This window comes from Tribolium madens, unplaced genomic scaffold, assembly GCF_015345945.1.
Source record: "Tribolium madens isolate multiple individuals breed KSU strain unplaced genomic scaffold, Tmad_KSU_1.1 Scaffold_7;HRSCAF=85;Tcas5.2_LG10, whole genome shotgun sequence".
NCBI lineage: Eukaryota > Metazoa > Arthropoda > Insecta > Coleoptera > Tenebrionidae > Tribolium > Tribolium madens.
In genome coordinates this window covers 1,406,162-1,421,016 of record NW_025401050.1, presented here as the reverse complement: position 1 = coordinate 1,421,016, position 14,855 = coordinate 1,406,162, and the positions used below count along the sequence as shown (strand labels likewise).

At 30.5% G+C, this 14,855-nt stretch overlaps 2 protein-coding genes across 7 annotated transcripts in view; one reads left to right on the top strand and one right to left on the bottom strand.

Annotated features, from left to right (window-relative positions):
- Positions 1-14,855, top strand: part of LOC123009496 (glutamyl aminopeptidase-like) — a 34,964-nt gene that overhangs the window by 3,751 nt on the left and 16,358 nt on the right. For 2 of the 3 annotated variants that reach the window (XM_044405864.1, XM_044405866.1), the window contains one exon: positions 2,862-3,399. In XM_044405864.1, coding sequence (XP_044261799.1) covers positions 2,862-3,399 — 538 coding nt within the window. Of the gene's footprint in view, positions 1-2,861; positions 3,400-12,597; positions 13,321-14,855 lie in introns of those variants that run through there. The other variant, XM_044405865.1, reaches the window with a different exon arrangement.
- Positions 4,690-9,133, bottom strand: LOC123009497 (receptor-type tyrosine-protein phosphatase epsilon-like). Of its 4 annotated transcripts, none has more exons than XR_006413015.1 (16): positions 8,965-9,133; positions 8,634-8,909; positions 8,229-8,581; positions 7,829-7,921; positions 7,682-7,769; positions 7,561-7,637; positions 7,372-7,506; positions 7,061-7,323; positions 6,872-7,007; positions 6,607-6,826; positions 6,426-6,559; positions 6,255-6,380; positions 6,080-6,204; positions 5,887-6,022; positions 5,151-5,836; positions 4,690-4,734 (listed from the first exon to the last, which is right to left on the bottom strand). XR_006413015.1 is itself a non-coding variant. In XM_044405867.1 (15 exons), exons 1-15 carry the CDS (start codon positions 9,116-9,118, stop codon positions 5,759-5,761), a joined length of 2,394 nt encoding a protein of 797 aa, XP_044261802.1. In that variant the 5' UTR covers positions 9,119-9,133; the 3' UTR covers positions 4,784-5,758. The 4 variants fall into 4 exon arrangements, 2 of the variants coding, with proteins under 2 accessions (XP_044261802.1, XP_044261803.1); XR_006413016.1 differs by lacking the exon at positions 4,690-4,734 and adding an exon at positions 4,784-5,110 and having other exon boundaries at positions 5,163-5,836; XM_044405867.1 differs by lacking the exon at positions 4,690-4,734 and having other exon boundaries at positions 4,784-5,836.

The window sequence follows — 14,855 nt, the reverse complement described above, 5'->3', positions numbered from 1 at the left end:
ACACCGATGATGGGCTCATTCCAGGATACCTCAACCAAACGGGGCACTGGGAGTGCAATGACCACCTTTTGGCACCCCTCCTCCAGAGACTATTCTTCATCTAGACCTGGTTGTGCAATGGGCGCAGGTGCGGTGGCCGCTCCAGAGTGCTAACCCCACAAACAAAACAAAAACRAGACCTGGAGGCCTCACGACGCCGTGACCCTCCAGAGTCACCTGTTGGACTAGACTCAGCGGTGCAATGGACAGGTAGTATCCCACTGACCCGTCCTGCTCGACGACTAGCCGTGGATAAAAGAGGATAGACAGACTAATAGTTTAGCTCGACATGTCGGGGCTCAACTTAATAATATTCATCAATTATCAACAATCAATTCAAATATCAATCTCATAAAATATTATCAACTTCAATATCTTCCAATTAAATACCATCAACTAATTTATAGCGCATCAAATCAACTACAGTTTGATACCCTACTCAATACTCACCCAGGTTTCTGATGAATGTTTTCAACAATGATAAATATCAACATCACAGCGATTAAAATAATTATTAAACGACTCACCCTACCGTTGATATGGCAAATATCACGAATCTCTACCTCTTATTGGATTGGAAAATATCACACACCAATAGAACCAAGATTACTCTGTGATAACTCACTCACACCAATGGAACCCAGATTACTCAGTGACAAACTCACCTTTGAATAATAATTTGTAATAAACACTCACACTCGAACTCAAACTACCCCGATGAAGTGTGGGTTAAAACTAATTCTAACTCGACGATTTTTGGAGAATTGGTTCTCACAGTCTTAAAGACATCTGGTTTCGATCATCGACCACTCGGGGGTGGCTTGACTTGACCCTCGTAAATATTCCAAGTTTTATGGGTTTTCTCAGAAAAACTCTCGAGGTCTGTTTATAAAAACGTATTTAGTTAATTACTCGACATTAGAAAACGATGTAAGTATCAGGAATAATATTGCAATTCACTAAAGAAAAGTGAGAAAAAAAAATAAAAATTACGGTGGAAAACCTTGTCTTACATACTTATACATTATTTTTTAATTCTTATGTAAAAACTCTTCAAATACGAGGAATAATGAACCTGACTAAATTCTCGATGCATTACAATACGTTTTCATATTTTTTATGATAATTACATTAGCTTACTCTTCTATTCTACTTGATATTTTATAATTTTTTTTCTGAAAACAATAAAATAATTTGTTTCTCTATTCTGAAAACAATTGTAAGTATACAGGGTGCGCCAGAACTCGCGCTCCAGAGAAAATTTTCAAGTAAGGTAAGATACCAGGAACATGAAAAAATGTTTAAAAAATCCTATGTGTCAAAAAATTTTGACATTTATTTTTTGATATTTGACATTTTTTTATATCTATTTAATGATACTGATGATCTTGTCTATGTTTTTTTAAAATTATTTAGTAAAGGGACAAAAATTTTGCCAATAAAAGCCACAAATAACATTGAACAGAGTTACAATTTAGGATACAGCTTCCTTGTTTCCTCTTTTAATAGCCTATAGTAAAAAAACTTGGAAAGTTATTTTTCCAACAGAAATAAACAGAGTCAAAGTGCAAACTTTAAACCCTCATAACTTCGAAATTTTTATAGATAAAATTTTTTTAACATTTTTTCTATGTTCCTGGTATCTTACCTTATATAGCATTTTTCTCTGGGGCGCGAGTTCTGGCGCATTCTGTATATTAAGAAGCGCCCTCTAGTATTATATTAAACCGCATTACAACTGTGGACTAGTACAACACCTACGGTTGTTGATAGCTTGAGACTAACTTTTCATGGTATTTACTTTTTATTGACATTTAAGCATTATTATCTGAGATAATTTGCACATATTTTGGAAGTAATTAAAAGTCAATAGTTATTTATTCGACGAGTACAGTTGGAGACAAAATACTTTGGTCGTCAGTGTCACTTGAGTGAGATTCAATTGTAAAGCATGCTTTAGGACTGTTAACCTTATTTTTAGCTACTGTCAATCATAGTTGACAAGTTGTATGTACATATTTTTGATAGGAAAATATAATAGCTGTCATTAATTTGAAATTGTCATTCATTTTAATGTTAAAGCTTGAATTACAAAAGTGTCAGAAAAGTGACGGCCAAAGTATTTTGTCTCCAACTGTACTATCATTGGACATATTCAAATTTAAACCAGATATTTTAGGGTTGCAAATTGCAGAAAAGAAAATGCTTTCTATTCTGTTCCCAACTGAAACAGTTATTCTTGATCAATTGGGAATAATTTTTTAGGCTATAACCTCGTTAAAATTTTTTTAAAAGTTAATATATTTAATTTACTATACTATACTGTAATATACTATGTTTTTATGAAAAATAAATGAATCTTTTCATATATTTTTTTAAAATTGTTTAATCATACGATATTTACAATTGAACAAAAATTAAAATATGTGTCATTTGTCATGATATAGGTGTCAGATTGTGAAAAATGTTTGGTTTATTTCACATTAAATTTTTTTAAATTGTCCATTTATAAGTGTTTTTTATCAATAATAATATTAATAACCTGTCAACGCTAATATGTAATACATAACTCATCAGTTATGACTGATTCTTTGCTTAGAAATATTTTACCTTTTGATAAGAGTGTAAAATAATAATTTGCTCTTATTGTATGGGATTAGGAGATGATTAAAAAGACAGATAACAAAATGTTACAATAAGAAATAAAATGTTTCTATATAGTGAGTATTTTCGCGGTAGTTGTTTTGTTGTACGTGCGACTTTAAAAATGTCTTTATTTTCGTTCATTTTTGCTCATAAAATTCTGTTGTTTTTTATTGTAGCTACAACAGCATTAGGAATTTCGACTATAGTACTAGGAATTGAAAATGCTGATTTAAAAACAAAACTCGACGAAAACATCACAACTACATCAGGAGTTGTTACAAAAACAACTTCTTTAGTGACTGCTACAACAACAAAAATTACAACAACAACAACAACAGAAACTCCTCCAGACATGTCTAAATATCGCCTGCCAGGGAACGCCATACCAACCATTTACGACCTCTACCTTTATCCTGACTTGAGAACAGGACTTTTCAAAGGACGAGTTACCGCTGAAACAAATATTGTTGAGACGACGAATGAAGTTGCAATGCATAACAATAAATTAAATGTGAGTCAAGTTTTGATCAATGATCAACCAGGAACTTTTGAATTGGATAAAAAATATGAACTTCTCACTGTGAAAAAATTAGACGGAACACAGTTTGTGAAGGGTAGTTCTGTTAACATAACTGTTGATTTTGATGGGGATATGAAGAACCGAATTGTGGGGTTGTACACGAGTTCGTACACGAATCCAGCAGGACAACAAAGGTAGGATTTTTTCTATATTTTTTAGCAGAATACTGCAAAAATTGCTACGCATGTGTTTTGTGTAAAAATTAATTACAAAATATTAATTTTGCTGTTTCATCAGCCATTATATTTAAGGTTATAGATACTACTATCAGACAATTTGAAGTAAATTTTACAATACAAATAAAACAATTATATTTCGAAACATTTACTGCTATTAATAATTATTGTAGTGAAGATTATAAGATTAATAAGGGTGGGTTTATAGAAGCCGAATTAAATATTTCGTTGCAATTAAAGTTAATTCGTTACGTGACTGGTTGAATTTTGATGAACACCAATCAGATTTCAGGATTTTGAAGTTAATTGCGGTTAACTTCCTTTTTTTTTTTGGTAATCTTTTCTAAATTCTACTGCAAGTATACAAAATACATCGATTCATCAATTTTGAAATACTTTAGACCATCGCCTCCTTAATCAAATGTATCAATATCCCGCCTGGGCGTTTCGTAAAAAATGCATTGGAGCAGTGATTCCGATTTTTTCTTAGTTACGGGGGTTACTAAGGAAAAACTGAATAATTTTTAATTATTAACGAAAAATAACGCAATTAATAAATGCTGTGAAGGAAGGATACAACAAAACTAAATACGCCAGGGAGAATTGATATTATGAGATTGAACCCTTTAAGCTAAAAAACTGAATTTGTTAAAAATTTTCCCCAGATTAAAGCGCCAACGGGAATCACTTGAACTCAAAAAATGCCCAGGCGAGAAAAGGATTATTTCTATGAAGACGGCGATGCTTTAAACTGATAATGCAATTATACAATTAAAAAAAAACATGACTTGCACAAAATTTAAAGAAACGATTTTTTTAAATTGGAATGTTTATAAGTGCAATAAAACTAAAGTTTTTTTATTCTTCTGTTTATTCCTGGGATTGGAAATGTATTTTTTGTTCATTCTAGTGTTTTGTGGCTACTGTGTTTGTCGTAGGTTAAATGTTTAATAAATATAAAAAAGATATACATATACAGGGTGTGTTAGAACTCGCTCCTCAGAGAAAAAATTCAAGTAAGATAAGATACCAGGAACATGGAAATAATGTTTAAAAAATTCTGTGTCAAAAAAATTTTGACATTTATTTTTTCACATTTGACAATTTTTTATGATACTGATGATCTTGTATATATTCTTTACAATTACTTAGAAAAGGTACAAAAATTTTGCCACAAATAACATTAAATAGAGTTACAATTTCGGATACAGCTTTATTTATTTTAATTTTATTTATTTCTTCTATTTTTGTCGACATCCACGGCTTCTTAATAATTTTTTTGGTAAGCTAGGGCTAAAATAATGAATAATTTAGTTAAAAATTATGTTATAGTATGCTGTGGTTATGTTGTTTTATTATTGATGAATATTTCTTGTTGGATCTTCTTGGTGTGGAAATAAGGAACACAAATACAATTTAAACCCGACACAACAAACTTTTATTTTAAACACAACGCATTTCAGATGACCACTTATCTTCAGGTGAGAATATAACTTTATGATTGAAACGCATTGTGTGTAAAAAGTGTGTTGTGTCGTAATCCGGCAGGTGGCACTAACGCAAAGGTTACACCAAATAATTGTCGTTATTAGGATGTTTTCCAAATAAGTAGGATAAAGAAAGTTGTGTGAAGTTTACATCAGATTTTTTTCTTTATACTTTCCTTATTCTATAAGGAAAGTATTGTAATTGGCTGAAATTTGACCTACCTATATTTTTACATTTCTGGCCGAATTATAGCTTCAAGACACCAAAGATGTTGGTTTGTGGTATGTGTGTGTGTCTGTCTGTAAACAGTATACTCGAGAACGATAAGAGCTAGAAACTTGAAATTTGGTATATAAGTTACTTGTAGGAAAGGGGGGGACGCAGCACGAAACAATTGGTAAAAATCGGTCGCACCGTTCGACCGCGACAACTAAGATCTATTTCGCGTGTAATCCGGCAAATAGCACTAACGCAAAAGTTAGGTTTGCTACTCGAATTTCCAACACTAAATTATTGTCGTAAGGATGTTTTCCAAATAAGTAAAATAAGGAAAGTCGTGTGATGTTCACACCAGATTTTTTAATTAATATAAAACAATTGTCCAACGAGAACAAGGTTAAGTAGTAAAATTTACCACAACCTCACAGTTTGAACTTTAATATCACGGAGGCAAGTATACACTTACAGTCGAGGTTATTCGGTAGTGGACAGTAAATAATGAAATTTGGCTAATTTCTCATGTTATAATTAGAGCGCATATAGCAGGTCTGTCGCCTCGATTTACAACATTCAATCGAGTCTATTATTTGTTTAAAATCGGTTTTGTTAGCTACGTATCAATAATATTATAATCTTCGAAATTTCTTAAATATTCTGATATACACGTGTAAATAAATTCTAATGTTTTCTGTAAAAATAAACAATGTAAAACAATGTTTTTGTGTGATTTAAACTTACCAAAGTGTTAACGAATCGAACGTCACTTTGTCTTACTGTACGTATTGCATTACACACATCTATTGCCATTTCAGTTTCATATTTTCGTATTACGTAAGATAAAACTAGGAAAATACCAATTGTTTCAACACCATCACTAGTGAAGAATTAATTAGTCAATTAATTAATTTGTCAAAAATTCGATTTTACTCACCTGCTGGGAATTATAATCTGATTGTGTTTCTTGATATCACAGATCAATTTTAAAATGTTGACAGTTGGTGATCGTTTTGGATGGTTTTTATATTCGTAAAATGATACATTTTTTTTACATGTGACCTGTAATTTAAATTATAATTTTCTGAAGCTTTTGTTTCAGAAAAACTTACTATTTTTGATTGTTTTCCATAAATCAATAAAGCTATTTTGCTTAAAATATAATAAGGGGTATCAGTACGGTTTAAAATTTGGATATTAATGACGAAATTGCGAGTTTCTTCCCTAAAAGGACGAACCTACATTTGATTATTTTTTTTATTCTAAAAAATATTTTGACTTACATTTTGTTCCAATTTGTTTAAAAATAAAACACAGCTTGTCGATTCGTGAGCCACCATTAGCCAGAATTTGGCATTTAAGTTTCCTTTTGGTTTTGGAGTGATTATATATTTTTTGCTTATTTCATAGCCATGAACTAATTTTTTTTTTAATGGCAATTAAAATATTATGTAAAATACTTACCAAAATTTGTTGGACAATTAAGAAAATGTGTTTTTTGGCCAAAAGATTGTAAGATTTTGTCATGCTCATGTAACTTTTCCACGTATTTCAGCTGACGCTCGAGTTTTTGTCTTTGATTTGTTACTGCAATTTGAACATTTTCTTCAGCATTAGTTTCAAACGGAAATTGTTCTTCCATTAAATATTCTAGTACAACTAAATGAGCTAAAATATAATGGTCCTAAAACACCTCGTGAGTTGTAGAAACAATAGGAAAAAATGTTACCAATTGATTCACAGTTCCAAACCTTTGCTCTCGTAAATTTTTTGCTAATTCATAAAAATTGACTTTGTTTTCAAGTTCAAGCATTTGAATTGCCAAGTCACATAAAATCAAAGTTCCTGTCCTGTTAGCACCAAAACTAGAATTTTTAAAAAAAAAATTTGTTATAAACAATTTTTCTTTGAAGATTACCCGGAGTGAATTAAAATCGGAGCCGAACTTGTTTTGTAATTAGTTCTCATCTTTTTTACAATTGGTAACAAATTATTTGAGGAAAAAAAATGTTGCTTTTTTAATTGGAAATGTTGGATTATTCTTTCACAGTCATTATAACGAACTTCCACTGTACGTTTAATATAACATTCAGAGTTTTCTTCTTTGGTTAAAAGAATTATAATTGAACCACACTCAAACATACCGTTTAACTTTTGAGGAAAATACTCAGCAGACATTCTCTAAAGAAGAATGTAAAATAGTATTAAAAACATTAAAACGATTTACACGTTTTGTTTTTCTATGAAATTTGAAGCCATTATAATTGTCTCAACTTGTTCTTGCCATATCATTCTCCAGAAATCTTTTATTGTGTAGAATTTGGGACCAGGACATGCAATGTAGGTCTTGGGACGATTATACCCCTGCAATGTGAATTGTTTTTAATTTTTTCTGTTGAGTAATAGTCTCAAATTTACATTAATATAACTAGCATTGATATAATCTCCTTTTCCTACACCTTCCATATCCTTAAGGATAACTCTATTTTGATCATCTAAAAAAAAATGTCTTTTTTTTTTCAATTATGTAGGTACTTACAAGGTAGATGCTTGTTGTCTTTATTTTTGTTTATATTTATCTTTTCCAAAGCTATGTTTGTTGTTTTTTTAGTTACATGGGGAATGGCCTGCAGTAAATGGATAAAATCATGTGTTACAATCTCATACTCGTACATGAAACACTTACAAGGAATTCTTCTTCTATTTGTTTGTTTTTTATTTTGTCGATTACAGTATTTTCAAAGTAATTCTTTTCTATGTTACTTACAAGTGGGGAAACCTAAAAGTGGTGAAAATTATGATCAAACCCTGTAGAAAACAAACTTTGTGAAAATAGTAGATTATATCCTTGTAAGACTAGAAGTGAATCTTTTTGTACTAAGCTCAGAGATTGAAGGTCGAGCGAAGTCGAGGCCGACAACTAGTCGAAGCACAAAAAGACCTTTTACTTTGAAGGATATGTACTATTTTTTCTTCTTGCGTAAAGCAACGGAAATTTGGACTCTGGTTACTTTTAAAGTAAAACGCCACAGTGTGGCACCGGTTGCTCTTTTTAGTGTTGATAAACATATATTTGATTAACTTACCTTTTTTTCCATTTTGAAACTCTGCTCAAAAGTATTTGTTTGCATATCTTTATTTTTTTCGTCGTCGATTGTAATTTTAGTTAATGGAATACTTTCTATATTTGTATTTGATTTTTTTTTCTTCTTATATAATGTTATGATTACGGCAACTCCAATAACTAATGGAAAAAGACCTAGCATTGTTATAAAAATTCGTTGAAATATAATTTGATCGTGTAATTTGTTATAACATCCATCAATTGGCTGTAGTGCAACTTGTTTTTTACAAATACAACCTTTTTTAGGATCACATACTTCACAATCTAAGTCACATTTCCTAAGACAACTAAAGCCCCAGTAGCCGTTTTTACAAACTAGAAAATTTACTGTTAACACAGAATACAAAGATATTTTAAAGTAAAGCACTTTGAGTACAAGCGGGTTTTTCATAACCCCATGCACATTCACAGTGATTTCCTATACAAATTTTGTACTTGTCACAAAATGGGTAGTTTATTCCCAAAACTTCACTACAAGTTAGATTGAATTGTTCGTCTAAATATCCAGGTTTATTCTGGAAGTGGTCATAATTTACATTTGTGTAATGTTTTCCCTTGCACTTATATTCCCGATTTTGGATTGGCGCCGTATTCAAAGTTTCTATATAAATGTTTTTGTTAACAATATGATGTGACGTCAAATCTATTATTGATAAGTAATAAATTTTTTATTATATAAATAGATTTGATTTTCTTACCCTTTACATCAACAGGTGGATCAATGTGTAGTGTTGAATAATTATAAGTTCTAGTTACAACACATATTATAACGTTTTCTTTACTTAATGTTATAATTTTTGATAGAACTATTCTAATCAAAATTATTACGAATAAACTCGTCCACAGGTACATTTTAACTGATAGCTTAAATCGCAATATTTATTAAATTATAATCTGATAATTTGGATAAGGCGTATTTGAAAAATTTGATAATTTTTATTTATTTTGTAAATATAGGTTCTATACATAAGGAATTTTATCCGAATGTGAATCAAGTTCTATCAGGAATGTTGACACTAATGTTTTTATTTTCTCCAAACGAAATATTATTTTTTTGATAATGTGCTAGAATGTACATACTTACTCCTACATGTAGGTGTTTTTCTGTTTTTTTTATTCTTTTCTTTATTGTACCTTTGTTTATCATTAATCGTTATTTATCATAACTTCTTATAACGTTACAAATGAAAAAAAAAACAACTATACTTTGTAAACTGATAGATTTTACTTTTTTGACATCTTGGTGAAAAACTTTATAACAAGAAACGTACTAGAAAAGCTATGCTAAATGGCACTAAATATTCCTACGCGGACAGAATTTTGACATTTTTTATTGTAAAAGTTTTAAAATACGGAAAACTGTGCCATGGAGAATGCCATGAATGATGTTACCAACATATTCCACAACTATGCGGTAAGATGTGTGCACTTATTCTAAATATTTTTATTACAATTTTTGGAGGTTAGGATCATGGACCTAGTATAGTAAATACTACCTCCATGGTTAGGACACATTGACTAACATTCAAATTATTAACTTTTTATTCCCTAGCGCCGAAACGCAGTTATATTACTGTGTGCAATATTAAAGCTGCTTTTTTTAAGACATTCCTACTAAAATGTACTTTCCCGCGAAATTTCTGTGGGGAGGATGTTGGCAACTTAGTTACTTTTCTGTCACTATTCTATCATTATCTGGACTACAGCATCATATTATGTATGTGTGAATAATAAAAGTAATTTTCTTTAGCACATCATCTACGTAACACAATAATCATAATCAAGGTCAGCCAGCTTCTTCAATGTCGGGGTTATTTTATTGCAATGTCACATCATTAGATTTAACCTCTAACTTCAGATTTTTCAGAAAAACAAAACGAATTGGTTGAAAATATATATTGGATAGCTATGAATCCAGTCGTGTAGTTAATTATGGGCAAAATGTTTATTTTTTACATAATTTTATTTTACATCATTACTTTTAAAGACGTTACAATACTTTTTTGATCAAAAACACTTTTTTATTATCAGTCGTTTGCTTGTTTTAGATAAGATGTTCTTTTCTTTCTACAGCCTACCTACTTTATTTTATTTCATTTTCAAATTGCCAAAAAACAAAAGTTTGTGATAAATAATGGGAAGTGAGCTTGTTAAAAGACAATATGTAATTTAATGAGGAATCCAAAAATAATAAAATATCCAGATTTGTGAAAACTGTTTTTTTTTTTTGGCCAAGTTTTATTGCGACATATTAATATTTTATTTGAGAGATTTTGCTTGTCTAAATTTTATTATGAGTTTTATCTATTATCTACCTTGAATGATTAGATTATAACTACCGGTTTATTATAAGTGATTCTAACATTGAGTCGCTTTTGAAATTTTCGATTATTTTACGTTCAATAAAAGCCTCTTTATACAGAGTGTTTCGGCTAATCCCCACAGAAGTATTGGGAGTTTTAAGAGGGACGTTGGAGAACAAAGAGAACTAATTAGCCATCGTATACGGCTTTATTATTTTTCAAAATATTTTCCTTGAAGATCATGCATGCGCTTGAACCAATTTTTAAAACACTTTTTCTACTCCGAGTGAAGAAACAAACATGCATTTTAAAAGCATCAACCGCTTTTTCAGGCGACTGCAGTTTACTTTTGGACTCATACGCACTAGATCCATGATTCGTCATATGTTATGATGTTATAGACGTGTTTTAAAGCACCGTGATCTTATTTTTTAAGCTTTTACTTTGAAAACTTGACACGGCCGTTTTTTTAAGCGATTGCCGAATTATGTGGAATACAATACAATCTCCAAAAATGTTTCAATCTCACGATATGTCACACAACGATCTTGCAATATCATTTCACACACAGCATCAACGTTTTTTGAAAGAACAACTGATTTTGGACGATTTTCACGAAATGAGCAAACACAATTGAATTTAATATACCACCAGTATACAATAGTTTTTAATGGTTTTTCATCGTCAAAAATCGAATTAAGTCCGTTGATGCACTGTTGTTGAAATAATTCACGTTCAATTTTGAACGTGAACTTGAATTTTTTAAGCTACTGTAAACCACACAAAAATTGCCGGTAGGTCAAAAAAAGCGAGTTTTACGATAGTAGGTCTTGGGTAAAATCTAAGGTAAAGTGTGGGAAACTTCAAATAGGTGCACATAGCTCGATTTTTCTAAATGAAACGCCCCATTTTTTTTGCTTCTCTTGAGCCGCCTACGATATCAGTAATTTTTTATATTAATTTAAGGATTTTAGCCAAGACTTTTTAAACTTAAACGGTTAACAAACGCTTCAAAACTTTGTGTATTTTTTATTGATTTTGGTAAGTAGAGATAATCTATTAAAAACTAAACAAACCAAAACAGTGATGATGGTTCTAGTTAATTTTTGCTCTCCAAATTTTTATTATAAATTTTTAGAATAAAACAATTTTGATATTAATAAAAATATGACTTTATACATTTTATACATACAGGGTGTGTCAGAACTCGCTCTCCAGAGAAAAATTTCAAGTAAGATAGGATACCAAGAACATGAAAAATTTTTTTTTTTTTAATTCTGTTACATTTATTTTTTGACATTTAATATTTTTTGTCTATTTAATGATACTGATGATCTTGTATATGTTTTTTTTTTTTATAATTATTTAGTAAAGGAACAAAAAAATGTCAATAAAAACCACAAATAATATTAAACAGAGTTACAATTTAGGATACAGCTTCCTTGTTTCGTCTTCTAAAAGACGTAGCAAAAAAACTTGGAAAATGATTTTTTTAACAGAAATAAATAGAGTCAAAATGCAAAATTCAAACTATCATAACTTCGAATTTTTTATAGATAAAATTTTTTAAAGGTTTTTTCCTTGTTTCTGGTATCTTACATACCTACGTTACATGGCATTTTTCTCTGGGGCGCGAGTTCTGGCGCACCTGTATTTTAAAGGTACAAACTGTAATGGAAATAAGTACCTTTTAGTCAGTAATGAAACTTAGTTTGTATTGCGTATTAAAAAAATCAATTTAACTTTAATGTGTCTTAAAAACAAAGCTGAAAAATACAGATGATAGATTTTATGTAGGTGCAATATTTCAAATAATTTTAGTATGGCTCATTCTCCTCCGGTCTGTAAATAATAATGTCAGCGCATAATTCGTTGTAAGCGTAATATCAAAACATTGATTTAAATGTAATTTAATTCTCTCCTCCCTTCACTCACTCACTAAATCACCTAAACAATTACTTCCATTTCCATCTGTCTCCGAAGCCCATAACTCAAACCACGAGCAATTCAAATCGTGCAAAAGTCGCATAACTCCAGTGAAACTCGCCGTAAGAATTCCAGTTGAATATTAATCAGACACCTGTAATGTCTGCACTCACGAACCTTTTGTCCATTATTACTCGACCAACAGCACCGGAGTAACGCACTCGAAACAGGTCTCTAACCACGTGAAATGTTCCAATGAACGATGACTTCGGAATCGCGCAGTGAAAAACCGAAACGGAAATCGCGGAAAACTCTTGGAGTGTTACTTAGTTGTTGTCTTTTCCTTGCAATTGTGTGTGCTTCACTTTTGGCGGCTCTGGTCCTCATCGGGAAACACATTGTGTATAATTCTGCGCCACGAAATGTGGTTAAAACGTTTAAAGAAGTGCCGAAATATGTTCATTCGCGATTACCGCGAAACACTTTTCCTCTCAGCTACGATATCATCCTCAAGCCGGATCTGGAAACGGGAAGTTTCACGGGAACGGTAAACATAACGGTAAATGTGATGGCAACTAGGAACGACCTCATCGTCAATAGCAAAAACCTGAATATTGAATCGGTGCATCTAATGCGTGATTGGAAAAGTGTTGAAGTTGAAAATGTGGAAGAAAATGTCATTGATGAAGTTTTGATTGTTGAAACTGGAGAGATTCTTTATCCGGGGATTTATAATTTGTATTTCAAGTACAACGGAAGTATGTTGAACAAAATGGTTGGTTTGTATAGGAGTAGACGAGTAGACAACATCACCGGCTTGACAAGGTAATTGTGAGAAGATTATTTTAGCGTGAAACAAAGTGGTTTTTAATTGAGATATCCGTCAGTGTTTTTTTTTGCATGTAATAAAGTGAAGGTGTTGTTTAGGATATTAATTGATTATGTCATAAGAACGTAATTAAGTTCTGTTTTCACTTTCTACAAAAAGATTTGTTACAGTTAAAAGTAGCATAAAATTTTATGCTTAGGGAGCGAAAATTGAATAAATGTTGAGTAATATGTAAGAAATTGTAACATGCAAATTACCCAATTATTTACATATACCTACCGGGCGATTTAGACACAATTCGTAATAGAAAAATTTGTTAAGACTAGCAAAATTATAACTTATATTGATTAAAAAAATTAGTGTTATTACAATTTATGTAATTTTATAAAAATACAAGTAGAAGTTAATGTACGAGGAGATCGAAGTATAAGTAGGTGATAATACTGAAAGCATTGTAATTCTAATAAAAGTTTATTTATTTGTTTGTTTATGACTTGTGACAATCAGTGGCACTAATAAATGACGTATTTTATTCTGTAAGCGCAGTTATGCATTAAACATAAACAAAAAATAATTTTTGTTGACGCAGTTAGTTAATAAATTTTATTGCCAACACATAGGATAAAAACTAAACCAATGATTACTAACGCAAAGGATTTTGATCTGATCTGACAAAAACCAAATAAATTATGAAGAGGAGGAAAAAGAAATATGTTACGAAATTTACCAATAGTAGAATAGATAATATTTAAATTATAGAAAAACAATACATTTAAAAATGCTGCATTATTCTTTTTTGTCGGCTTTAGAAAAAAGGTTGTTTGTATTTTGCGTCGGAATTCGTATTCGAATGAAGGAAAAACACACACATTTCGCATGTTTAATACAAATAGTTATTTAAAACAATCTTTATCGTCGTGTATAATATTTTGTTTTATATTCTACTCACCTACCAGAATTGCTTGAATATAAACAGTAGATAAAAATTACTTTATTTCACTAGACGATAAAAGACTACTTTATCTACTGAAATTAGTTGATAAAATCTAGACAGTAGATACAAATTATTTTATTTCACTAGACGATAAAAGACTACTTTTTATCTATTGAAATTAGTTGATAGAAGCACTCTTTAACATTGAGTACAAAATAAAATAAATTTTTAAGTCATTTAGAATTAAATTTTTACTAGATGAAACAAGAAGTACTGATTAAAATTTGGTTTTATTGAATCGACAACCAGCTAAAATTCGTAATAGTACCTATTAGAAATACATAGTAATTTTTTTCTTTTAATGTTCATACTTTTGTTGTACTTAAAACAAATGAAACCTTTTCTAATATTCTGTAGTAAAATAAATAAATATTAATGCCTTTTCAAAACTTTTTGAGAGAAATTTTTAGTCTAAGCTCTAGAATTAAATTTGACTGTCATGATAACGTGTGCAATTTTTCTTATTAAAAATTGTTTTTCGAAATTGATTACTAAGGCCCGATTGCTGGTACAATTAAACTTCAGTTAAAATTTAAC